This window comes from Phocoena sinus, chromosome 8 (genome assembly GCF_008692025.1).
Source record: "Phocoena sinus isolate mPhoSin1 chromosome 8, mPhoSin1.pri, whole genome shotgun sequence".
NCBI classification, from domain to species: Eukaryota; Metazoa; Chordata; class Mammalia; order Artiodactyla; family Phocoenidae; genus Phocoena; species Phocoena sinus.
This window is the reverse complement of record NC_045770.1, coordinates 62,805,623-62,831,842: the sequence shown is the minus strand read 5'-3', so window position 1 is coordinate 62,831,842 and position 26,220 is coordinate 62,805,623. Positions and strand designations below refer to the sequence as shown.

Genomic DNA, 26,220 nt, shown 5'->3' with positions numbered 1-26,220 from the left:
ACAGGGAATTTTCATTGTTCAAACTTGCATTCCTAGAGCTGGCTCATTGTTCAAATTTCGTACCTAGTGCTGGCACATCGACAGTGTCTGTACATGTTGAAAGAATGAATGAGGTAGATGTAAAGAAAGTAGTTTAAAGCAGGCATTTTCAGCAATAATAAGAATATCATTGGTACCTATTTTGATTTGTTCTGCACAGCCCTCTATGGTTGTCAGTAGCAATTATTTTCTCTTTAAGGAACTGCATCTCAGAGAGAAAAAGTGTGCTCTGGGAACGTGTATTAGTTTTCTGTGGCTGCTATAACAAATTATCCCGAACTTGATGTCTTAAAACAATACACGTTGTTATCTTATAGGTCTCTATGTTAGAAGTCCTACACTGAGCTAAAATCAAGGTGTTTGCCAGACTGCGTTCCCTTCTGGAGGCTCCAGGGTGAAATCTGTTTCCTTGCCTTTTTCAGATTTTAGAAGCTGCCCACAATTCCTTGGCTCATGGACCCTTTCCTCCACTTTCAAAGCCAGCAACAGTGGGTTGAGACTTTCGTACGTTACATTATTACTTTGGCCTCTTCTGCCTCCCCCTTCTACTTTTAAGGACCCTCATAAATACATTGTGTCCTCCCAGATAATCCAGGATAATCTTTTTTAAGGCAAGCTGATCTGCGACCTTTATTCCATTTGCAACCTGAAGTCCCCTTATGTATAAGGTAACATCATTATAGGTTCCAGGGACTAGGATGTGGACATATTTGGGGGGTGGTGAGGAGACATTATTCTGCCTACCACAGAAGGTCTCAAGAAAAAGAGAGAATTTAAATAAGCCTTACAGGATGGAAGGATTCCCTCTGGCAGAGTTAGGGGAAGAATGTTCCAGAGGGAGAGGGTGGCACAAGCAGCAAACAAGGTGAGAGGTCAGGCACGTTTTTTGGAATAGCAAGTAGTTCGAAGTAACGGGAGTAGGGTACACCATGGCTGTGGTAAATGGTTAGGGAGGTAACTCATGGGAGGAAGAACTAGAAAAGTAAACTGGGGGCAGACTGGAAGGCCCTGGACGGTAGGCTGAGAAGTTGGCATTTATTGTCTTTACAGTGGAGGGCCTCTGGCGGCTTTTGAAAAGAAATGGCATAATCTGCTGTGCTTTAGAAAAATAACTCATGTCTAGGGTGGCTGTATGCTAGGACATTGAAAAGGGTCTAGTCTAGGGTGGCTATATGCTAGGACATTGAAAAGGGTCTAGTCTAGGGTGGCTGTATGCTAGGACATTGAAAAGGTTCTAGTCTAGGGTGGCTGTATGCAAGGACATTGAAAAGGTTCTAGTCTATGGTGGCTGTATGCTAGGATATTGAAAAGGGTCTAGTCTAGGGTGGCTGTATGCTAGGACATTGAAAAGGTTCTAGTCTAGGGTGGCTGTATGCTAGGATATTGAAAAGGTTCTAGTCTAGGGTGGCTGTATGCTAGGATATTGAAAAGGTTCTAGTCTAGGGTGGCTGTATGCTAGGACATTGAAAAGGTTCTAGTCTATGGGGGCTGTATGCTAGGATATTGAAAAGGGTCTAGTCTAGGGTGGCTGTATGCTAGGACATTGAAAAGGTTCTAGTCTAGGGTGGCTGTATGCTAGGATATTGAAAAGGTTCTAGTCTAGGGTGGCTGTATGCTAGGATATTGAAAAGGTTCTAGTCTAGGGTGGCTGTATGCTAGGACATTGAAAAGGTTCTAGTCTATGGTGGCTGTATGCTAGGATATTGAAAAGGGTCTAGTCTAGGGTGGCTGTATGCTAGGACATTGAAAAGGTTCTAGTCTAGGGTGGCTGTATGCTAGGATATTGAAAAGGTTCTAGTCTAGGGTGGCTGTATGCTAGGATATTGAAAAGGTTCTAGTCTAGGGTGGCTGTATGCTAGGACATTGAAAAGGGTCTAGCAAAAGTGATACATAGGCCAGTGAGAGAAGAAAAGAGGTGGGGGGCAGATTAAGGGGACTTCAGGGAGGAAAAGAGAATCACAGGCTGTATCAGGATTCCTTGGTTGCAGGCAGACAACTCTGGGTAGCAAAAATTTGTTTTTTGGGGGGTGCGGCCGAATTTATTGGAAGAGTATGGGGTTGCTTACAGTATCAAAAGAACAGCTGAAGATCTAAGTTTCAGGAAGAGTGGGAACCAGAGCAGCTGTCGGGATTTAGGAGCAGGAGCAAATAGACAGTCTCTTCAAGGACTGCTGCCGGGGTGAATTAACATGAAAAATTTTCAGTTCAGGCTTCACTGTGTTCAAGATCCAGTTTTAGGAGAAAGTATAGTTGGCCCAACTGTACATATCACTGAATCAGTCACTGCAGCCAAGGGGGTGGAGTGTGATGATAGGCCATGGGCCACGTGGCCACTCTAGAAGAAGAAGTGAGGGGATGGATGGCCTCAACCTCTGCACTGTGAGCAGGAGAGGGATTGGTTTTCCAAAGGAAAACTGACTAGATAAGAGAAATGAAGGAGAGGAGATGGATGATTTGGAGACTTACAGCCCAAACTGAGAGGAAGATTATGGCATCAACCAAAATAAAAACACAGAAGAATGAAGATACGGCTTTGGAATAGGGATCATAAGTTCAGCTTTGAATATGGTTGAAGTGCCATCAGAGCATCCACGTATGATAAGCAACAACAATAGGAAATTTGGGTATTGAGGTCAGAACAGAGGACACAAGTTCGGAAGTCACTTGGCTGGGAGTAAGAGGTAAGGGCCATGCGGGAAAGATGAGATCCCCAAATCCTTGAGGCATATAATTACTGTGTGGCAGTCGCCAGCATTCTTTTGCTGGTCTGGTTTCCGTTCTCATCATGAATGGTGTTGGAAGACACTGTTTCATTCTTCACTCTGTGTTTAAAAACTCTTGGACTCAGAACTTGATGATGCCTCTGGATTTACAGCAGTAGCATTCAAAAGTCTGAGTTATCTCCCAACTTGACGTTTTATTTTTCTAGCATCTTGGAATCGGCCATAGCCAACCTCACCTAGCTTACCTGTTCTCGCAGCTGCTCACGATCCTGGGCCAACTAGGACGTGGTTTTGAAGCGTGAATTTAAGTTTAACTTTATTATAGTGACAAGGCCTCCAAGTAGAAATGCCCAGGAGGTAACTGGAGTTAGGAGACTGGCCTTTGTGTGTAAAATCAAGATTAGAGGTAGAGATTAGGCATCGTCTGTGTAGAGGTGATGGTTTAATCTGTGTAATTGGGTCAGCTTCCTGAGGGCATGCCTGTAGGAGTGGAGAAACAAGAGTCCTAGGATTGAGCCTTCAGGAAAACCATGTTTTAGGATGTGGGAGTAGGAAAGTGAGCCAGGATCAAAGATACAAGGAATGGTTAGGTAAGTGGGAGGAACACACATGCCAAGGGAGGAGGACATTTCAAGGAGAGGATGGTCCATAGTACAGAAAAGTCAAGAAGAATGAAATGTGAGAAAAAAGACTTTTGGACTTTAAAGTGGTCATTGGGGAATTCCCTGGGCAGGCCAATGGTTACAACTCTGTGCTTCCACTGCAGGGGGTATGGGTTCGATCCCTGGTCGGTGAACTAAGATCCCACTTGCTGCACAGCAAAAAAAAAAAAAACGTAGAGTGGTCACTGATCATTGATTTTCACAAGTTTTGGCAAAATGAAGGAGTGGAAGCCAGATTTCAGGAAGGTAGAAGAAATGGGGACCAATCAAACCAACACATTTATTGAGCACTTAGAATGTTCATGGCACTGTGCCTGTTGTGAGCTTATCACTGCCCTCCAGGAGTATCAAACCAAGTTGAGACAATGAGAAATCCATGAAAGTCTTCATTGCAATAAAATCAGATGTAAGGTGGACCACGATTAATTGCCTAATGTATGATATGGACACTGAGTACCCCTGAAGACACTCTAGTTTGGAATGCTCTAAGAAAGCTTCTCTTGTCTGTTTCTGCTTCTTTAGCCTACCCATCCCCCTTTTGTTTAAAGGTTCCGATTTTCCATGAGTTAGGAAACAAAGTTAAGACTGTTTCCTTCAGTAAAAATCAGAATGTACCAAGTCCAGTCCAGAGAAGTAACGTGTGCAGGATGTTGTGATAATCACATAGGCTCTCTTAGCTAGGGGTGACCTAGCTGCCCCAGAAGCCTCCCACAGAGTGAGCTGTTGTAACAGTAAGAATTAGGGATTGTAGAATACATGAGTAGTTAGGGTGAGTCAGCACTCCTGTACTGATGGGAAGGAGTAAAGCAGCTGTTCAGCTGCATGTAGAACAGACAGGCTTCTTCAGTTCATGTCTTTGAGGCCATTTATTGTAGAAAAAGTGGAGCTCATGGGGCTTTTGTTTTCCTCCCACTGAGGTCTGTAGAAATGTTGCATCTCCATTTTCCTTAGTTGCCATCTTAATGTTGGCGGGAGAAGCAGTTTTTTCTTCTTCCCTATCAGTCATTAAGGGTAACGTAATGTAGGTTAAATGTAAAAAGAAACGTAGGCTCGGGGCTGGACTATTAGAAAGACTGGTGGCACCTCCATGAGGCTGGTACAGAGTGTATCATTTCTTCTTCATGAGTGTTACAGTGACCTCGGGTGCTCTGGGTGTTTAAGAGGAGCATAAGTACCCTCTGTTAAATCCTGCCACTAGGTAAAACGGGTCCCAAAGCAGACAGTTCTCAGTCTTCTGAGTAGGGCCTTGCTTGCCTGCCAGTTCGATGCAGCGCTTCCCTCTCAAAGAGTCACACCATTATCCTTGAAGCCTCATCTTACTTGTGTAGACATTTCCCCAGAGCCACACAGCTAAGTTAGGGGTCACACCCAGGTTTTCTGAACTGTGCAGCTTGAGCACTGTGCGTCAAGAATTGCACCAGAGGCTTCCCTGGTGGCGCAGTGGTTGGGAGTCCGCCTGCCGAGGCAGGGGACACGGGTTCGTGCCCCGGTCCAGGAGGATCCCACATGCCGCGGAGCGGCGGGGCCCGTGAGCCATGGCCGCTGAGCCTGCGCGTCCGGAGCCTGTGCTCCGCAACGGGAGAGGCCACAGCAGTTAGAGGCCCGCATACCGCAAAAAAAAAAAAAAGAATTGCACCAGAATGCTGTCAGAAGTCAGGAGACTTTACTTTTAGAACTGACATTAACTAACAGTGTGATGATGTATAGTTTACCCTCCATGGGCCTCAGTTTCCCCAATTTCTCTGGTTTAGGTGATTTGTCAGAATGATCCAGCTCTGAAATTTTAGGATATATCTTCATTTCTGCACAAACAGATTCAGGCTGGTAATTCCAGGGTTGGCCTAGTAGCATATTTTTCCCTAGTTGAGGCAAATGGTCGAGCACATTTTCTTTTGATGACATTACTTCAGAGAAAAGTGGCTTGTTTGTAAATGGAGTGATATAAGTAATGGTGAAATTGCTTGAGATTAGAGAATCAGGGCAGTGAGGTGTAATGAAAGAACACTGAACTGAAGGCTTAGACATCTGGGGTCTTGTCCCAGTATTGACGTTAAATCATTCTGGGACCTTGGACAGTCACTTGATCTATTCTGGGCCTTAGTTTTCCCATTTATAAAATCAAAACATTGAACTGACATCTCTAGTTCCCAGCCCTGCAGTTCCAGTATCAGTTCCCAGAGTAATTATCTGTTGCTGTTGAACTTCCTGGAGTCCAGACAGATCGCAGTGATGTTTATGTTCCTTGCCTAGGAGTATTTACCACTAACTGGCCGGATTGTCTGCTGTTTCTAAGCAGAGCACAGGCTGTGACTTCTGACCAAGAAAAACGATTGCTGCATCAGCTCCGAGAAATCACCAGGGTCATGAAAGAAGGAAAATTCATTGACAGACCCACGCCAGAGAAAGAAGCTGAGGAGGCCCCCTACATGGAGGACTGGGAAGGTAAACAGCGTCTTCTTATCTCTTTGTTAACCATCAGCCCAGAAAAGAGATCTTGCAAAATTTTTAGAAGTCAGCTTTATTACGGAGGTACAATGTAGATACAGTACAGTTCACCAATTTTAAGTGTGTGGTTGGGTAAGTTTTGACAAATGTGTAGAGTTATATAATCATACCATAGCGATGATTTAGTCATGATATTTCCATCATCTCAGAAAGTTCCCACCCACTTTGCTGCTAATCCCCTCCCGCTCTGGCAACAGCTGAACTGCTTTCTGTCCCTGGAGTTTTACCTTTTCTACGTGAATGGATCATACTGCACACGCTCTTTTGTTTCTGGCTTTGTTGACTTATAACGCTTTTGAGCTTCACGTGTTGAGTGTATTAGTGGTTCTCGCTCTCTTCTGATTGCTGAGTAGTCTTCTGTTGTCTGGATATCGTTTGTTTCTCCATTCACCAGTTCAGGAACGTTTGGGTGCCAGCTCTGAGCTATTATGAAGCAATCTACTATGAACTTTTGTGTACGTGTTTTTGTTGGAACATGTATTTGTGTATATCTCTAGGAATGAGGTTTTGGCGTTTTATACGTGTATGTTCAGCTTTGTTAGAAACTGTCAGTCTGCTTTCCAGAGTGGCTCTGCCATTTTGCCTTCCCACTGGATATGTATGAGAATTGCAGTCCTCCACATCCTTGGTAACACTTGGTATCGTCAGTCTTTTTAATTTTAGCTATTCAAGTGAGTGTATAAATGGTATATAGCTTGTGACTTTAGTATGCATCTCCCCAATGACTAACGATGTTGAACATTTTTTCACATACTTATTTGCCATCTGTATATCTTTGGTGAAGTGTTTGTTCACATTGTTTGCCACTTTCTTTATTGAGTCGTTTGTGTTCTAGTTGCAAGGGTTCCTTCTATAGTCTGGATGTAAGTTGTCAGTTATGAATTTTGCAAATATTTCCTCCTAATCTGTGGCTTGCCTTTTTCTTAGTGACATCTTTTCAAACAGAAGTTTTTTTCATTTTGATGAAGTCCAGTTTATCATTTTCTCTTTTATGACTCACTTTCTTTGTGTGCATTTAAGAAATCTTTACCTAACTCAAAGTTTGCCTAACTCCTCTGTTTTCTTCTATAAATTGTGTGGTTTTAGCTCTTACATTTAGGCGTGTGATCTATTTTTAGTTATTTATATATGGTGTGAGGTATCAGGACTGAGGTTAATATTTTTCCATATTGATATCCTATTGTTCCAGTTTATTTTGTTACATTTAATTACCTTGGTGTGTTGGTTGGAAATCAACCAACCCTTCCCCTTTTGGAAAATGGAAAATCATTTGACCATGTATGTGTGGGTGTATTCTGGACTTACTATTTTTTTATATAAATTTATTTATTTTATTTATTTATTTTTGGCTGCGTTGGGTCTTTGTTGCTGCACGCGGGCTTTCTCTAGTTGTGGCGAGCAGGAGCCACTCACTCTTCATTGCGGTGCATGGGCTTCTCATTGCGGTGGCTTCCCCTGTTGCGGAGCATGGGCTCTAGGCGCGCGGGCTCAGTAGTTGGGGCTCACAGGCTCTAGAGCGCAGGCTCAGCAGTTGTGGCACACGGGCTTAGTTGCTCCACAGCATGTGGGATCTTCCCGGGCCAGGGATCAAACCCGTGTCCCCTGCGTTGGCACGCGTATTCTTAACCACTGCGCCACCAGGGAAGCCCCTGGACTTACTATTCTGTTTCACTGATCTATGTGTCTATACTTAACACCAGTGCCATAATGTCTTTATCACTGTGTCTTTATATTGTCTTGAAGTCAGGTAGCCCAAGTTCTTCAACTATGTTTTTTTCCAAAATTATTTTGGTAATTCTAGGCACTTCACATTTTCATATAAATTTAGAATCAGCGTGTCACTTTCTACACACAAAAAAAAAGCCTGATGGGATTTTAATTGGCAAGAAGTTGGATTCACTCTTATGTTGCTGGTGGGGATGTAAAATACACCCACACTGGGAAAAAGTTTGGCAGTTTCCTAAAAAACTAAATATGTAGCTACTACACAGCCTTGCAGTTGTACTTCTGGACAGTTATCCCAGGGAAATGGAAAGTTTTATGTTCAGATAAAGCTTGTACGTAAATATTTATAGCAGCTTTATTTGTCATAGCCCCAAACTGCAAACAACCCAAACGTCCTTCAACAGGTGAAGTTGAACACTGTGTTGGTACGTACATACTGTGAAGTACTACTCAGCAGTAAAAAGGAATGGACTGTTGATACCTGCAGCAACTTGCATGAATTTCCAGATGACTGTGCCGAATGAAAAAAAGCTAATTCCAAAAGGTTATATGATGTGTTTCTATTTATATAACATTCTTGAAATGGCAAATGATAGACATGGAGAACAAACTAGTAGTTGCCAGAGGTTAAGGAGGGAGTGGGAGCAGGAGGGAATGGGTGTGGCCAGAAAAGGGCGACATAAGGGATCCTTGTGGTGATAGAAAACCTCTGTATATTGACTGTATCAGTATTAATATCCTTGTTGTGATATTGTAGCATATAGTTTTGCAAGGTGTTACCATTAGAAGAAACTAGGTAAAGGGTACATGGGATTTCTGTATTATTTCTTATAACCAGATGTGAATCTACAATTAACACAAAATAAAAAATTAGTTTAGAAAAGCAATGCAAGAAATTATAAGGGAAAGGATAGTGTTTTACATAGTGCACATAAACCTTTTCTGTAGATCAGAGAATGTCATAAAGTTTTCAAAGCCAGCACTAAACTGGAAAAAGATTCGTAACAAATATGATATCAGCAAAGAAGCTGATATCTTTCATATACAAAAAGTTCTACGACTAATTTAGAAAACACTGATATCTGCCTAGATATGCAGTACACAAAAGAAAACAGTGCAACTGGCTACAAAACAGAAGAAAAATTATTCCATTCTCACTAGTAATCAATGAAATGAAAATTGGAATTCCTTTTTTTCTTGCAAATTGCAAATCTTCATTATATAACCTTGTTCCCAAATAAGGTAAAGTTTTTATCATATTTATTTTCCACTTACTGCTTAGGTTTTGTTGAAATTAGGTAGAATTTTAGCTACAAGTGATGTTAGCTTTTACAGCCTTTTCTCTTTTAAGTATTTCTTAACAATGGCATTAAATTTCTAACCACATTGTCAATGATTATTTTACATTGATAATTGATTTCATTTTTTACCACTTGTATACAGTATCTTCTTTCTTGAATTTAAATTTTTGATTAATTTTTGTATCTGTCAGAATACTTCCTTAAGTCCCTCCCCCCACAAAAAATTTGAATTTGTACAGGTTCATCAGCATATGTCTCTGTATGGATTTTTCAAGGTATTTTTACCTAGCATTTATCCATCTGAAGACGAGTTATTTTTTCAACTAAAGGATATTTTCTTGTAATTTTATTGCTTCCATTTAACCTGTTCTGCCCTCTCATTGTAGAATTCTAGTAATTCTGAGATTCGATCTTGGATGGGTCTTCTGTGCAGCTTATCTTTTTTCTCATGATTTCCGTTTCTTTGCCATATTTATCTTTGTCCTGGGAGAATTCCTCACCTTGAACTTCTAATATATTAATTTGGTTCTCAGTCATGTTTATTTCAACGTACTCTTTTCTTCCTCTATTAAGTTTAAATTGTTTTTGTAATGATGAGTTTCTAACAGCTCTCTATTACATTGTGTTTGCTCCCTTTTTTATATTGAAGCCTGGCTGGTTTTATACATTCAACACCTGTTGAATATTACCGGGAACATCAGTTATAAGCTGATTGACATTAACTCTTGTTTCCTGCACTGACTTTTTTCAGGGGCTATTTACATAGTTTGCTTAGTTTGGTTCCTGTTGTGAGCTGCTGATTTCCTCGTAGGACCAGTGAGTTTTTGTTGCTTGCTCGTTTCTAATGAAGTTTTGGGTAACCAGTGCCTTGGCTGATACGGGCTACCGAAGTAGTTATGTGAGTCACTATTTGATTCTCCTCAGCAGGCTTCCCCCTCGTAAACCAAAGCAGACAGTCATGGAATTCCAGCGGCAAGCTTTGTTCCTGGTGGGGACAAGGCAGGAACATGCCAGAGGATGGACTTCTCTTAGGCATGCAGTGGCTAGGAGCTAACTAGCAAATGGACTTCCCCAGCCTCTGCCCTTGAAAGGAGACTGTGAGGGCCTTGGGTAGCAAAGCTCCAGTTTACCTATGAGCCTGGGAACTAAAACTGCATTGGCAAGATTCTCGACATACTACTGTTAGTGCTGGTGAGGATGTGATAAGATGGACAGTTTTTTACATCACTGGTAGGACTAAAAATTTATACCATTCTTCTGGAAAGTAATTTGGCAGAGTGTAAAAAAGGCTTTTAAAATGTCCATTCCCTTTGGTCTAGTTTTCATATTTCTAGAAGTCTGTCTTAAAGAAACAGGGAAGTGGACATAGATTTATATTCAGGGATCTTAACTAATATGAAACTTATAATGGAAAATTGGAAAGAATCTAAATGTCTTATAGAAGAGGCATGGTAAATCACGTCAGTTACGTAGCTGTATGATGGGATACTTTGCAGCCAACTTTAAAATGCCTAATAACATGGAGAAGGGCTCATGATACAATGTTGAAGGAAAAAAATCTGGGTACAACATTTTATATACAGTATGATCCCTCTTTGTTAAAAAAAGAGAAGGATATATGTTTATATGTGATAAAAAGGCCAGAGGTAACACAACACATTGTTGTCAGTGGTGGGATTCTAGGTGATTTGTGTTTTCTTTTTAAAACTTGTCTGTGTTTTTCAAATTTTCTACAAATGAGTCCGTGTGACTGTTTTTTTCCCCTAATTGTAAATGTTGTAAAAGTGTCTCTCCACACTCTACATGGCACCAAAAAAGACCCCTGCTTTTCAGAATTTGTAGGCAAAAAGATGGTTTGTGTCAGGGTTCAATTTGCCAATTATCATAATGTGCAAATGGATTCCAAATCCTCCAGCTTTCCCATTGTGTGCTGAGCATGGCTGCTGTTGCCAGCACTGGCATATGAGCTCCAGCATGGCCCATCTGCCGCTCAGGCGCGGCTTGGCTGACACAGATGTATTTCATTTTGTTCTTCAATTTGGCAACATTTTCTCTTTTCTCATTATCCTTGCTGGGATTCATTTTGTTTACCAGTTTGTTGTTTTCTTTTGTTCCCTTTTGTGAAGAGGAAGAAGCCAACAATGGAAATTCTGCCTTCTGAAAATGCAGTCCTTGTCCTTCGGGATCTTGGACATGTATTGCTAAAATGCTCTCTTTCTGACATTTGCAAGCCATTTCGATTGTTTTGATTAGTAGAAGGCTTTGTCGTGTATTTTTCAAAGAGCTCAGCATTCCTTTCCTCCTCCCTCCTCCCCCCCCCACCCCGGGAAGATTTGGAAATGGTTCCAAATAGAAATTATAAACATTAGCCTTGAGCTATGCTCTCTCCATCTGGTGTTTGGTACATTTTTTTTTAAACTGAGGCTCATGTTGTTTGTTTAATCTTCATCACTACTGCAGAAGCTTGAGGAGTGAGACTTAACACTCTGCCCCAAGCACCCTGCACTTAAGAAGGGATTTTCAACTGAATTGATTTGTATTTCAAAGAGCTGGGGTACAGTCAGCCAGATCGCCAAGAATTTGCTCAAGTGAAACTTGAGAACCGTTAGAATCTTCTTAGAGATTTCTTGAATGGATTTGTTGGGATAGGATGGCTGCTGCTTGAGAAGCCTTTTTGAGCCTGACACTTTATTTGGAAGAGACATTCTTTGTAAGACTTTGTACTGCTTTTTTCTCTAGGTTACCCTGAAGAGACCTATCCAATTTATGACCTTTCAGATTGCATCAAGCATAGGCAAGAAACAGTCCTGGTGGATTACCCTGACCCAGAAGAGCCCTCTGCCGAGGAAATAGCTGAAAGAATGGGAGTGATAGAAGAAGAAGGATCAGGCCATTCGGGGTGGGAAATGCCTACTGACCCCAGAGCTCAGGAAGATAATTCTGTTACCTCATGTGACCCAGAGGCAGAAACACGTTCCTGCTGTTTTCATGAAGAAGAGGATCCCGCTGTCTTGGCAGAGAATGCTGGATTTGGTGCAGACAGCTACCGTGAGCAAGAGGAGACCACCGAAGAAATGTGGCCCCGCGACTCGAGAGATGAAGGGCCAGGCGCCAGTGCTGATAAAGCAGATGAGGGGGCGTGCTGAGGAAGCGGGACCCCCACCGTTTAGAGTGCCAGTTTGGTGAGGTGCCCATTACTCTAGTCCCAAGGTGACCTTTCTCTCCTCTCTGATTTCATCCTTGGCCCTGTGCCCTGTATTTCATTCTCTGTGTTTAAATATCATAGACAATCAGGCCACTGCCATGGAGATCATGTGTCCTTCGTGGTGCTTACACACCTGTCACCTGTAAAACATCACAGTAACCAGTATGAACACAAGACAGCTTCCCTCTCTCTCTTCCTGCCTTTCCTCCAGCAGAGAGTTGATCCACTGAGTAATTTTCTATCTATTGTAATTACAGATGGGACCACTCAGGGCAGAGGTCTGACTCTTCGTGTTAGGAGTAACAGATGGTTTACCTGTGAACAAACATCAGTTTATACGTGATGAGGACTTAAGGTTGTAAGAGTGAAGATTTCAGAGTCCAAAATACCTTATTCTGTGGGCCTTGAGCAGGTTAGTAGTACGCTGAGCTCAAGAAGAAAACCTTCTGCTAGTGGGGATGGTGGGGCCAGAGCAGGGTAAGACTCTGCCGTCTGAACTGAAGCCCCTTTCTCACAGCAAGGCCCTTTTTAGGGGCACCCAGGCTGCCTCAGATCTCCACTTTTCTCCAGAGTAGAAGACTCCCACTGACCTGAGAGTGAACCTAGAGGCTTACTGGGGGATGGTTTTGCTCTACTATTGCCTGGATCTCTAGCTTCCTTTATCCCTGTTCTGCTTAACGGAACTGCCAAATGCATAAGTACCTTTGTACCTCTGGTCTTCAGTGGCCAGAGGAAACTTGAGTTAGAGACTTTAGTCCTTGCCCTGCAGAGCCAAGGTTTGAGGCTTCAGGAAAGCCTGCCGAAGGGTGGTGGTCCTGCTGTGAGATGCTCAGGAGGCCAGGGAGCCGGTGATGGGGAGAGAACCCATGCGCTTATAGGCAGTCCTTGCTTAGATGCTGTTTCTGAATGTTATACCCTCTGGGAAGTTTGTTCTCACAACAAATTCAATTGAAACAGAAACGAGGAGGACTGAGCCTGTAGACCAAGGGCCAGCCCAGCAGGGAAGTTGCAGGGACCCAACGTAGCAGTGCCCGGGAAGAGACCATTTGTTCCATATGTGGATATCTGAGTCTGTTGAGAAAGCTGGGCAAAGTAGGAGGTAGGTTAGGACTGGAAGGATCGTGACCAAACCAAAAGCCTATCTCTGAGCTGCGATCTGTCATGCGTCTCCTTGAGGTAAGATGTATTCTGTCTAGTAAGGATGGGTGAATTCAGTTCACAGGTGAGACCTAAGAGTTTAAAGAGGACACATTCCCGAGGATATTCCCAGTCATGAAATGCAGAAGACTTGAGAATTAAGAAGTCACGTAAAGGTAGCCTTGGCTTTTAGAGTTCCGTTGTGCCTGGCACGAGCAAGCGGCCAGGAAGACAGTTCAATCACTGTTAAGTTGCATGAGCAGACACGCTGCTGTCACAGGTGCAGGACCGTACTAAGAGTGTATCAGCTGCTGCTGTGAATGTCAGTTAATGACTACAGAGAAGAGTCACTGAAGGCTGAGTCTATAGAAAGCATATTGTCTGTCTGTGTGGAACATCTGGTTCCCTCGCAAAGAGTACAGTTTAAAGTGGACTGAAAACAGTCTAGATGTAATGCAATGCTGAAGGTAAAAAATAATGTAGGTGCTCTTTGCTGTTTCGATAAATTATTTCTCGTGTTGTTTCTCTTCATTCACAATGAGGGGTTGGTTTATGAGAAGAGTTCCGGGAGCCTGTTTCGAGTTTCTCTTTCGCCTTAGGATATGATTCCCTGATTAGAGGTATGTATTTGTTTCCTTCTAGCTTATTCACTCATTCATTCAGCAGACACTGCTCGCTAGGCAGTGGAAACAGAAGGCTCAATTCCTACCTTTCAAAAAACTCAGTTGAATGTGGGAGCCGTATCCAATTTATTTTTTAAAATGAACTGTGAACTATAAAGGGCTCAAGATCGAGAATTCTGCAGGCAGAGAAATGTTGGTCACAATTCCATCCTTGTCTATTCTAGTTGTAGAATCTGGCCAGTTCCTCAACCCCAAGAACCTTGGCTTTCTCATTCTAAAGCTGGCGGGTCAAAATCCAGGTCTTACAGGGTAGTTATGAGGATTAAATGAAATCATCAGTGCCTGTAAAACAGCACTATCCTATCTCATACAGGATAACCACTCAATAAGCGGTAGCCACTTTACTTTTATTGTACAAGGTTTTACGCCGTATCTGAGATACGGACCCAAATCTATAGGAGCACAAAAAAAGATCATTTTTGCTAAAGTACTTCAAGAAACTTCACAGAGGAGGTGGGTCTTGAGGGGTGCTAAGAACTCCAGCTGTGCAAGGAAGAGAAAGGACATTCTTGGCAGAAAGAGTGGTGTTAGAGCAGTGGGGTGTGAAAGTAAAAGGACGATGTTCAGGTATTTTGATGAGGCTGGTATGTAAGGTGTCACGTAACCAACTCTTTTTTTTGGAATGTTAATCTTTGGGGGAAATTGGCTTACGGAAATAGTTCCTGCTGGAAGTACTAAGACCTCATGATAGCTCTTGCTGCCCTGGATCTTGGTGGGTTTGTATAGCAGGAATATATTTATGTATTTATACTTCAAAAATTTTAATGTACTTTTCAATAATTTCAGATTAGGCGGTCCTTTTTGGATTTTTCAGAATTATGTTATTCTTCAGGGATGACAGTTATATTTGTATATACGATCCAGGAGGACCAGAAGCATGGGACTGGCTTTTGTTGTCATGCCTGCTGTCTCTTTCCTCCTGGTCTTCATTTCTCCAGAACTGATCTGGGCTGAGTCCCCTGGCACTAGGTCTGCAGTGACTTTCAGGCACCGTCACAGAGCACAGTCATATCTCTGGGGGCAGATAGTTGGCCCAGGAAACAACTGCATCACCTGGGACCATGCTTGGTAAATCAGGTGGGTGATCCGGCCAGGAGATCCCCTTTCCTGGTCAGAATTAGAGCACAAGGAGAGTACCTCCTTAGTTCCAGGACTAGTGCTATGTGAGCTCAGGAGCCAGGCCCAGAGAGCTGCATAGAGCAGTGCGGGCACGTTTGGCCTCTAGAAGAGATGGCTTGTGAGGACCCCACTCTCTGCACCCTCTATGGCCTGGATGATCCAATGACTTATGGTCCAATCTGGGACACTTTGGGAAAAGGGAGCTTTAATTATGCCAGGATAATAGCTGTAAACTAGGACTTGGGAAAAGGGAGCTTTAATTATGCCAGGATAATAGCTGTAAACTAGGACTCCCCATGGACCCTGTCCAGGGCTATTTACGAGATTTGTCTTTAACCTGACCACTAAACAACGAAAATCTCTTTCCTTTTTAGTAGTGCCCTACAAATGTTATTTCCCAGAGGCAGAGCCAAGGAGAGAGGCCACAGTTCAGGTAGGAAATGCTGTTGACCACACTAAAAACTCCAAATCTGGGGTAATAACTAAACCAACCCTACTTATTACCACACTCTTAAGATTCCCTCAACCCAGACTATTTATGTACCAAAGAAAAATCTAATACTTCAGCTACCCAGCAATGAGAAAAACGTGAAGTATCACAGACTTTGCCTTGACCATTTTCACACAAGTGTTTCTAAAATGTACCTAACCTTGTTTTTCCTTTCCCATTTTCTTATACAAAGTAAGTAGGCCAAATTTCTCCTTTTTCTTGATTACTCCTTAACTTCTCTAAGCACCGGTTTCCTCACTTATGCATTGGGAATAATACCCCCCTCGCAATGCTGTGTGTAGTGTCTGTCCAGGGTGTGGCCTGTGCCAGGTGCTCACGCCAGTGCCATCAAGTCCTGTGCTGCTGGGCTGTCGCCCTTGACACCCTCCAAGGCTACCCTGACTGCTGGGAATGGCCCAGAGCACAGGTCCTGCAATCTCTGGGTAACTTCAGTTTTGACCTCCTCCCTCAGGATCAGACCCATAGCCTTCCTGTCTGCTTCCAGCCACAACTGCAGCCTCCCTTGCTGTTGGCTTCAGATCTGCCACAGGCCGAAAAGAAAATTCCCAAGTGTGTAGTGTGTGCAAGTCCTGTTTAAACGGGTTAGGCTGCTCTGCATAGGGCTAGAGGAACCCAGTGGCTGGGTCTTCATGTTATTTCTACCACTTGGGCCTTTCTCACCTTTTTTCAGCTCTATGGCCCTGTTTTTGTTCGTACGGGGCAGGCCCACAGGGGTTTACTTAGGAAGCAGCAGCCCACTCTTCCAGCTGGCACAGCGGACCCTGCAGGGGATGCGCTAACTTAAGTACCTTCTGTCCTTACCCTTCTTCTAGCCCATCCAGCCTCTGCGTGTGTGGTTCTGACCATCCTTAAACTTGACGAGCACGGCCAGAGGGAAGACAGTTTCCACCCATATGTGATGGTTTCTAAACAAGCTATGATCCCTTGTTACCACCACCTCCTGCCCACCCCTGAGGCTCTTAGGACAGAAGGAATGAGTGATGTAGAAAAACACTTTTAGGTAAGAAACATGTCTTTTTCTTTTATAGGGGGAAAAAAGTGCACAGCAGTGTTGAAACAGGTCAAGTTTAATTTGGTGATACATGGTTTGTGGTCTGTACTTAGACAAACACTAAGTTCTACAACATACATGATGTCAACATGGGAAAATACCAACTTTGTCATTGCACATACCAATAAATACATTCACTCCAGAATACCAAAGAGTTTATTCAAAAAGTCACTTAATAAAAGCACAGTTTTGCAAGTTTGTCTAAAACTTGATGATTTTGAACAAAAATAAAATGTCTGACCGCTCCAAAATAGGAAAAGACAATCTTGTGCAAATAGACATACACATTCTAGGCATTATGAAAACTGGCTAAATGTATGCTCCCAACAAGGGAAGTGTCACCATCCTAAGTCCCCTTAGTCACCAAATGCAGGATTAAAGAGGCCAGAGTCGGGCTTCCCTTTCTAAGCCACTCTGTTACTCTAGGAAGTTCTGGATCTTGGCCTCATCTCCAGCTCTGCCTGGACCTTGCTAGGGAAGGAGAGAGGGACAACAGAAGAGAAGAGGAAAGGGGTGTGACATCTTAGGGAAGGAAAAAGGCACGGTGATGAGCTAGAAAGTGATGAGAGCAAGGATCAACTTTCATTCACCCTGAATCCTACTGCAAGCTGTTGACAGTCCAACCTCCTTATTTCGTAGGTGAGAAAACAGACCTAGAGAAATCACGTGGTTTGCTCAAAACCACATGGTTACTAAGTGCAGTAGTGCTTTCTGTAAGACCAACTTGCCTCTCAAAAGACCAACTTGCCTCTCGACTTGGTTGGAAAATTCAAAAACCAAACCCGTCCCAAATACTTCTGCTGTACCTTTCCCCCCATATCCTGAGATGACAGAAAATTACAAACAGGAGGTATGGAAGGACAGGTGACCACTAAACTCAAACAAGAGCCCATCCTTTGGCCTGTTCCTGGGGCTGCTAAAGTTCTACAAGCCGGGGCCCAGGGCAGTGTAGGGTCCCAACGCTGGGCCCTGAGTGCAGGGGAGTCAGGCCCCACTCAGTGCTGGGCACCAGAAGAAAGCAAACTCATTCAGCTATCTGGAAAAATGTGCCCTGAGGGCCACCTGGCCTCCTCAGGTCACAGGGGAATCTCAGCTGGGGTGAAGAATTGTAGAGAGGGGCAGGCTGGTGTTCCCGCAGGAAGGGAAAGCCAGGGACTCCATCTAGGAGATGGGATTTGTGCTTGTATAGCAAAGCCGTGGACACAGCCAGCCCAGCCTCTCCCCTCACTGTAAGGAAAGCACAAGCTATCTTAGTTTGAAGTCATCACTGTGGCTTGCTAAATTCAGAACTGCCTATTTAGAAGTAAATGCCCCACCATTTCCAGAGCAAAGAACGATGTCTGCGTCTACAATTTTGTTGCCCTCGTCAGTGAAGGAGGTGGGCCCCAAATGTTGTCTTCTAGCCTGTGATTATCACACTCCCTGGCTTTTAACACCTGTCCTCAGCATGGGTCTGGTCTGGACCTTACATGCTCGTCCTGTATTAGTGTCATGATTTTTAAGGCACGTTCAACTAGAATAAGTTCAAATTCATCCAAAAGCACACATGCAACACACCCATTTCTTCAGGTAATGCAAAGTGGGAACTGAAGAACTAAACTTTTGGGATGGTGTCTTCCCAATCAGAACCTTGGGAGAAAGAGTTGGTACTTTCCCAAGTATACTTTCCGATCAAAGAGCACGAAATGAACAAAATCCACCGCTGATCATAACTACATCCTTATTCCTTTCCTATTCACCTGTAGAAATATGATTGTAATAGGGAACCTCAGTTGGTTGTTCACAGATTGCCCTTTGCCCCAAATACACACAGAGACACACAGACACAGAGCACCTTGGAGCCAGAAGGAAAGAAAAGCCAGAATTGGGGAAGAGTTAAGGAAGTGAACTTCACTGCTCTGTAGAACTGTTTGGGGGCAGAGGGCATAGAGTTTGGGGGTGTGGCCCCAGGAGGAGGGATTTAGAGCTAGGAGCAGTTACAGAGGAGCTGCCTAAGGTCCCAGCTACCCAACACCCTTAGGGACTGCTCATTCCATCACCGAGTTCCCTGCCCAACCAAGGACCATCTGGTTAGAGGGTATGAAGGGCAAGAGCTCTTCCTGTGGGAGAGGCTGAGCCCAGGTGGCCTCCAGGGGCCCTGGCAGCTTTCTGAGTCTTTGGGCCCATGGCTATGAGGCCAGTGGTCAAGGAGAACCAGCATCACCAGCAATTGGGTCTTCGGAACAGACCTCCTTGCGAGGCTGGGGTCTTAAGCAGGTTACTCGAGTGCTCCTGCTGGTCACTCAATGCCCGACAGAGGGTTTTGTTGCTGAGCTACCCTTGTCCGTGCCCAGGCTGGGACTCTCAGGCCACATTCCTGACCCTACGAAAACACCTTTCAACCAACCCCCTCCCCTGTGTACTAGAGGAAAAAGCAGGGGACTAGTTTTCCATTGTGCTTCTGATGAATTTTCCACTCTGCCCCAGGATCCCCTCTCTCATGAGGATCCAGAACCAACCTGTTCTACCTTAAAATCACTGACCCAGAGAAACAGCTTGACTAGACTTTAGAGATCATCTACTTTCCATCATTCTAAATGTCAGCAGGTCTCTCTTTTCAAAGTCAAGAAAGGAAGAGCCAAACTGGGACTATGGACAGGAGGACGGCGCGACAGTATTTCATTGGCAAGTGGACCAGCTCCGGTATAGAAGGTTCTAGTGCCTTAAAGATGGCCCCAAGTCAAGAGCTGTCCAGAAACTAGACCATGTTAACAAAACCTGGATCATTGGAGGGGCCTCTCTCAGAGACATATGCCCCAGGTGTGGGCAGATCCCTGCTAGAACAAGAATGCCTTGCTTTAAGCACTCAACGTAGGAAAACCCAGATTACCAGGAAATGAGAGCATACCACTCCCACTGCAGTCAGAACTTCACCTCAGAGCCTTGCTAACATGTTTACTTTTTAAAAAGCCAACTTCTGTGTAGTCTTTCCAAGCACATCTATTCTGAAGTGGGGAACAACTCTTGCTTGCTTCCCACTGATTTCCGATCTCCATCTGGGTGAGTGGCCTCTGTCAGGGTAAATGACAAATGTGCAAGGCTTCCCAAGTCTTCAGCGTAGATGGTGCCATCCAAGGAGGAGGGCGGTAGAGGGAGAGATCAGGCGCAGCCCTGAACACTCACAACCCACCTGTCACACCTAGGTAGTAAAATAGGCAGCAGCCTCGCTAAGGCCTGCCCTCGGGGAGGAGCCAGGCCCAGGCCAGTCACTATCAGACGGACATGCAAAAATCCAGACAGCTTTCGGCAGGGAACTGCCCAGTTTCCCACTGAACGTCTCTAAGTCTCTGGAATCAGGTGCACGGGCATGCGGACTGTGCCCTAGGAAGGTCAGAGAGCAGTTTCTTGGGGGACGGTGGAAACAAGGAAATCAAGGGAGCTGAAACTCCGAACTCTGCCCCTAACCAGCCAGGTGACCCAGGGCAAGTCCTACTTTCTAGATGCTCTCTCAGGGTCCTGCCACCTCTGATCTTTCGTGGTTCTGAAACATTTCCTGCTCTCCTTACCCTGTCCCATTCCCAGCTAAGAAGAGCCACATACAATCAATCCCTCAGCAACCACAGCCCAGGCTGACTGCAGTGGGAGCTGAAGCACAGGCAGGAGCTCCAGGCACGCCTACCTGTGTGCAGTCTGGGGCTGGTGTCCTGGGGTTCGTGGGGTTTGTGCAGGGACTGCTCAGCAGGGAGCTCCTGGGGAACAGCCCTGTCCCACGCGCCGCCTGTATGCTGAGCCTGCGTCCTGCAGGCCCCATCCTCTATAAGAGATCTGACCTTGGGGGCTGGCCTCCTGCCGCCTCTGTGCACACAGAGAAATCAAATAAGCTCAAACCCTAGGCCACCAGCCAATTCCCACAGCCACAGCCAGGCCCCTGCAACCCTGGCAAGGTCCCGCCACTCACCTTTCCCCATGCCCGTAACTCTTCCCAGGCCCAGCTGAGGCCTTCTGAAGCTGGAGGACTTTGTGTAGTTGTAAGGGCCAGGCTCGGCCCCCCAGCCCTCTGCTCTGTAAAGTAGGTGTGCCCTAACACTTACACTAACACACACACACTCACTGTGCCCCTCACAGTTGGGCTGAGTGCATGGCCGGGCCCCAGCAGCCCTGCACTGTGCTTCCTCTCCCTCTACACCTCTTCCTGCCTCCCCGGCTGAAGAGGCTGCTCAGCTTGGCAAACGTAACTGCAGCAGGATACTAACCCAAGGAGGGGGGGGGGGGGGCGGGCGTTGATCTTGGGGCACAGAAAGAATTCACGCTGGTCCCTTCAGATCCCCCACTCCTCTGCCTCAGCAGTGGAGGCGCAGGAGCCAGTTCCTGGATGGCTGGGCCCAGGAGCCCACCGAGAGCCAAAGGGTCACCTGGCACGAGGCCTATGTACAGGGGGTCGGCAGGGCTGTCTCCGCAGGCAGGCAGCTCCGCTCCAGGCTGGGCAACCCCAGAGGGCTCGAGGTGGCCTCTACTCGCAGGCCAGCTTGCTGTCGAAACTGGACAGGGCAATGGCAAAGGCCTGCAGCGCACACAATGGGTAGTTGTAATCCATGGTGAACACGTCCTCCGCTACACGGCCAAACTGCATCACAATGTAGTCCGCTGGAGCCAGGCACAAGTGTGGACAGAGACAGAAGGGCAGAGCAGGGATGGCGGAGATGGGGAAGGACAGACACCCAAATCGCAAGAAGGAAGAGAGAGCGAGAAGCAGAGAAGCCAAGAGAATCCCAAAGGAGGTAAAACACAGACCAGTTGGGAGAAGTGGCAGGAGAGATGGAACAGGTGGCAGAGGAGAAAGATGCATACAAACACCAGGAGACAGGGAAGAAGAGAGGAAGTCCATTCAAAGGGTGTTCCCAGGCCTGAGACTCTACCGAGTGCACAGAATCTAGGGTCAGGGCTCCAGAGGAGGTTTCTCCAGGGCCTCCCAGCCATTACGGTTAGAAAGTGCTTTACATCTAATCTAAGCCGTACAATCCATGTCCTTAAACGCTGACCTCTACGGGCAGGGCTAGGTGAGCTGAACCCTGAGCTAAGGGCCCCGGGTATCATGTGGACAGTAAGAAGTCAGGGCAGAAACACTCACGGTCATTGCCGTGGATGATCTGGAAGTTCTTCACGGAGGCCTGAGTGACGCGCCCGTGGAAGTTGAGTACGTAGGACTGCGTGTCGTCATTCCAGACAGGCGTCTTGTTCTGCAGCTCGATGATACTCTCCGTGTTCTTATTTTGCCAGCGTGATAGCAGCGTCTCATGCTCCTGGGAGGGCAGCCTCAGCTGAGCCAGGCCCAGGCCTTGGCACCATGACCACCCCAAAGAGGGATCTGCCCCAGGGGTGGGAGTCGTTAGATTTCCCTAGACCTCCAGGGCTTCTCACACTGTGTCTCCTCCACACATACACACCAGCTGGAGCTCTGCCCTTAGACGCTCATGCAGACGCTGGGATAATGGGGAAGGCGGGTGGGATGGGGTAGAGACTCACGTTGCGGGGCCGGATACAGACTCTCTCGTGAACCATGGTCATGCCTGGGACAACCACACTCATCTTCCGTGGCCCCTTGAAACCTAAAACATTTGTTTCCTAGGAAATAGCGACAGAGAACTCAACACCGGCCCCGTGAGGACTCAACTTACCTACTGGAGAAACTGGGGGGAGGGAATAAAGTTGAGCTTCCACCACTCACATGTCTAGTAGGCATCTCTACACTTACCATGTCCGGAAGTGCACTCCTGAATCTCCACTCTGCCCAAATGAGCTGCTCTTAAAGTCCTCCTCGCTCCACTTAAGAGCATCTCAGTTCTTCCATCTGCTCAAACTGCTTGGAGTCATACTTGACTCCCCCCTCTCCCTCACACCCCACTTCTAATCCATCAGCAAATGCTGTCGGCTCTTCCTTCAAATTGAATTCAACCACTTTTCCCCACCACCATCCCTCACCAAGATCGCAGTACTGGCCTTTAGCTGGAATCCTTGTTTCCTCACCCCCCGCCCCCGCCCTCCTCCCCCGTCATCTGTTCTCCACACAGCGGTGAGTGGTCCTGGTCAGTCAGATCATTTTCCTCTTCAGTTCAGAGTAAAAGCTGACGGTCTTCCCTCGACCTGCAAGGCCTCACGTCATACGGCCCCATTACCCCCTCTCTTCCCCACTCCCCTGCGTTCTCTGACCTCCTTGCTATTCCCCTGCATGCCAGGCATCCAGGATTTTGGCACTCGCTGTGTTCTCCCCGACACCTGCACAGCTGGCTCTCACTTCCTTCTGGCCTTTACCTGAGCACTACCTTGGTGGGGCCCTCCCTGCCGTCCTTCCTAAAAGGACATCCATAGGCCTCTTCCCTGCTTTATTTTCTCCTTCTTGCCACTTATCAGAACATATTTATTTTGCTTATATGACTGTCTTATAGCTTATCTTCCCACTAAGGGTTCACATCCCATAAGGGTCTCTGTTTGTCTCTCTGTTCACTACTATCTCTTCAGGGCCTCCAATAGCACCTGGGGCTCAGTATCTGAAAAGAGTCAGACTGCCTCCCCAAAGCCAACCAGCAGGTGGCACCACTGGATCATACCAAACAGCTATGCATTCCCAGGCTGATGGTACCAGTCCCTCATTCTGAAATGAGATGGAGAAACCCTTTGTGTTTATATTCATTCCAGGTTGGTCATCTGTGAGCTGTGTGACATTGGCAAGTGACTCAACCTCTGATCTTAGGTTTCCTCATCTATACAATCAAGAAGATAGGATGGGGCTCTTAGGTTGAATATTCAACGAGATGATAACGCAAAGGGCCTTACAGTCCATTCCGGACCTGAACACCGGAGGGAGGACTGGAAGGTTGCACCAACAGGAACCCAGGCCTTCTGCCTCCTCCTTGCCGGGAGGCATCCAGGCTGGGCTTCAGAGAGCCAGGCCTAGTCCCCAGAACTCGCCAAGCAGATGGCCAGCCGTGTCCCGTCCCAGGCAGGGGCCACTTCACTGTGCCTCCGTGTCTGCCCGTAAAGGTAGATGGGATAGGCCACAGACAGGCAGCAAGTCCTGAGTGTCACGTCTAACTTGGAGACCAGAGACCCGGGAGCCCATGACTCACGTAGCATACAGCAGCCAGCTCCTGACGTAAGGTTCCACTTTCCAAAGTAGATGATGCCTTCTGAGGGTTGACTCCATTGTCATAAACGGTGAACTTTGTGCCCATGAGGTTGGACCTGAAGGACAGGCATGATCAGTATAGGGTCATGCACCCTGTGCCCCAAGGCATGGAGCAGTTCAGAGGCTGTCCTGTGGCGAGCCTGCAAAGTATTCTGGGCTGGGCCAGGAGCGGACCTGGGGGCACAGGCACACTGCTCACGGAATCCCCATCTCTGGAGGCGCTTCTTGGACAGAAGGCCTCAACTTGCTCTGAGTTTAATCAAAGAGCATCTCGGTTCAGTTCAGGGAAATCTGAGTTCCACAGAACGTCTCCCTGGAGGAACAGGAGTGGCTCCCTACACGGGAGGTGAGCCACCAGAGTGGCATCTGACAAGACTGCAGAGGGGACTCAGCACCCCGTGGAGGGTGGAGATGTTCTGCTACTCTGTCCCATTCAGCCTGTGAGCTTTGGTCCAGCCCCATCTCCAGCTTTAGCTCCTGACTGCTAAGCTTGATTTATGCTCCCAAACCGGGCACTCTGCCTCAGCACCCCTTCCCTCACCTGAGGCCTAGCTCAGAGCCTTTCCCCCACCCTAAGGTTGCTTTCTCTTCCCTCAAGGGCTCACTCTCAGCCATGCCCCTTGGCACTGGCCATGGGGCTAAGGCGGCTCTTCCACGGTGGCCTACATCATCACTGACACCCTAGGGTTTGATCCAACCCTCTTTGCGGGCCTGCATCCCCTCTGCCTAGGAGCAGCTTAGGGTAGGGCACGTGAGGCCCATCTTCAAATCGGCTCTAGGGTGGCACAGACCCGGGCCTATGGTTGATCTGATAGAAACGACTTTGGGAGAGGATCGACCCCTGGCCTGGATCTCCCTCGGGGACAGGAGATGCCCTCTACAGAGCCTGCCCCTGCCTGCCCCACCCCTGCCGGCCTCCTGGGGGAGTGCTCCTACCGCAGTTTCCCGACGTAGCTGTCCCCTCCTCGAGACAAGTCTGTTGGGTCCACAGAGATGAGGTAATTGGAAGTTTTACTCTTCTTTCTCTTCCTTCCCGCCAGGAGGAACACCTTGGGAGTGGAGCAGGGTCATGTTCCAGGCCCGGCCTCCGGTCCACACACAATCACAGGTGCCACTCACACACATGCACTCGCACGAGTGACTCCCTTGCTTCAGCTCTTGAACATATGTGTGTGCACACACATATACACTGACCAGGCACGGAGGCTTCTGTCTCTTTGGGGGAACTGGCAGGTCAGTGCTGGAGCTGAGGCTTCCAGTCCCATTCCAGCCCCCAGGACTTCAAGCCCACAGGGTGAAAACCGTGTGTCCAAGCCAACCTCACCTTCTTCCCATCCTCACGGTCCAGGTGCAGAAAGTAGGTGGGGTACATGCCCCGGTCCATGCCCTTCTTGTCCCGTGTGATGCGGCACTTGATGGTGATCCCCTGTGGGGCCGGCCTCAGGACGAACTCCTCAAGATCCTGGACCTCAACATCCACTGACGGCTCTGGGGCTGGGGGGCTGGGGGCTGAGGCTGCCTCCTACGGAGGAGAGAGGAGAAGCCTGAGCCCCAGGGACCCTGAACAGCTGAAACTGGTGGTCTGGTATCCAAAGCTGCCCCCAGCGTGGTAGTGGTGGGAGACAGGGCAGGCCCCCTGGGATGTGGACCCAGCTATCCTGGCCCTGGGACCAGCAGCTAGCTTCCTAGCCCTTCCCTCACCTCAGCAGCCCTGGGGGTGGGGAAGGAGGAAATGGGCAGGTTCTCAGGGGCCATCCTGTCCAACTCCAGCTCCCCCCAGCCCCCAGCCTGGCTGAAGAGACTGGGAGGACAGAAGAGCCCAGGCCGGAGAAGCTCCTGATAGGCACCTGGGCCCAGCCCCTGGCCCAGAAAAGCCAGCTCCCCGTCACTTCACACTCATTCCCCTCCCGGCTGGGTGACACTGCCGTCTGCCCCTCTGCTGAGCAGGAAGCTCCGTACTCACCCTGATGGACTTCCTGCTTGTCGCAGAGCTGGGGCGGGTGTTGCTGTTCAGCTGGGAGGAGCTGGAGCTGTTCTCGTCCTCATCCTCCTCCTCCTCTTCGAAGCTCATGCTGCTGGAGACGCCTGGGCCACAGAGGAGCAGGAAGGGACGAGAGCGGTCACACAGGCACGCCCGGTCACCGGTTCCCAGGCTGAGTCACCCACACGTGCAGAGCTGCATGTACACGTGCACCCACACACTCCCACACATACAACCAGATGCACACAAGGACCCCTTCTCTCTGGTGCGTACGAGAGCTGGGGCTGGTCACTACCCCAGGTGCAGCCCCCCTCCCAGCTTCGGCCATCAGACCCTCCCTCTCTAGCGGTCAGGGTGCCCTGTCTCCGTATAGCAAGTCCTGAGTTGAGCTGACCCCGCACTGGGAGCCTCCACTT

General features: G+C 47.1%; 2 protein-coding genes across 4 annotated transcripts in view; one reads left to right on the top strand and one right to left on the bottom strand.

Moving 5' to 3' along the window:
• The window catches only part of RIC3 (RIC3 acetylcholine receptor chaperone), a 55,310-nt gene extending 35,995 nt beyond the window's left edge, over positions 1-19,315 (top strand). Inside the window, exons 5-10 of one of the 3 annotated variants that reach the window (XM_032641350.1) lie at positions 5,721-5,866; positions 8,023-8,079; positions 11,695-15,057; positions 15,474-15,532; positions 16,423-16,610; positions 19,248-19,315. In XM_032641350.1, coding sequence (XP_032497241.1) covers positions 5,721-5,866; positions 8,023-8,079; positions 11,695-12,101 — 610 coding nt within the window. In that variant the 3' untranslated portion in view covers positions 12,102-15,057; positions 15,474-15,532; positions 16,423-16,610; positions 19,248-19,315. Of the gene's footprint in view, positions 1-5,720; positions 5,867-8,022; positions 8,080-11,694; positions 15,058-15,473; positions 15,533-16,422; positions 16,611-19,247 lie in introns of those variants that run through there. The other 2 variants (XM_032641353.1, XM_032641351.1) reach the window with 2 other exon arrangements.
• TUB (TUB bipartite transcription factor) overlaps positions 16,662-26,220 on the bottom strand; it is a 65,286-nt gene continuing 55,727 nt past the window's right edge. The window contains 7 exon segments of the mRNA XM_032641349.1: positions 16,662-21,284; positions 21,769-21,940; positions 22,164-22,262; positions 23,765-23,879; positions 24,760-24,872; positions 25,148-25,345; positions 25,787-25,908. Coding sequence (XP_032497240.1) covers positions 21,151-21,284; positions 21,769-21,940; positions 22,164-22,262; positions 23,765-23,879; positions 24,760-24,872; positions 25,148-25,345; positions 25,787-25,908 — 953 coding nt within the window. The 3' untranslated portion in view covers positions 16,662-21,150.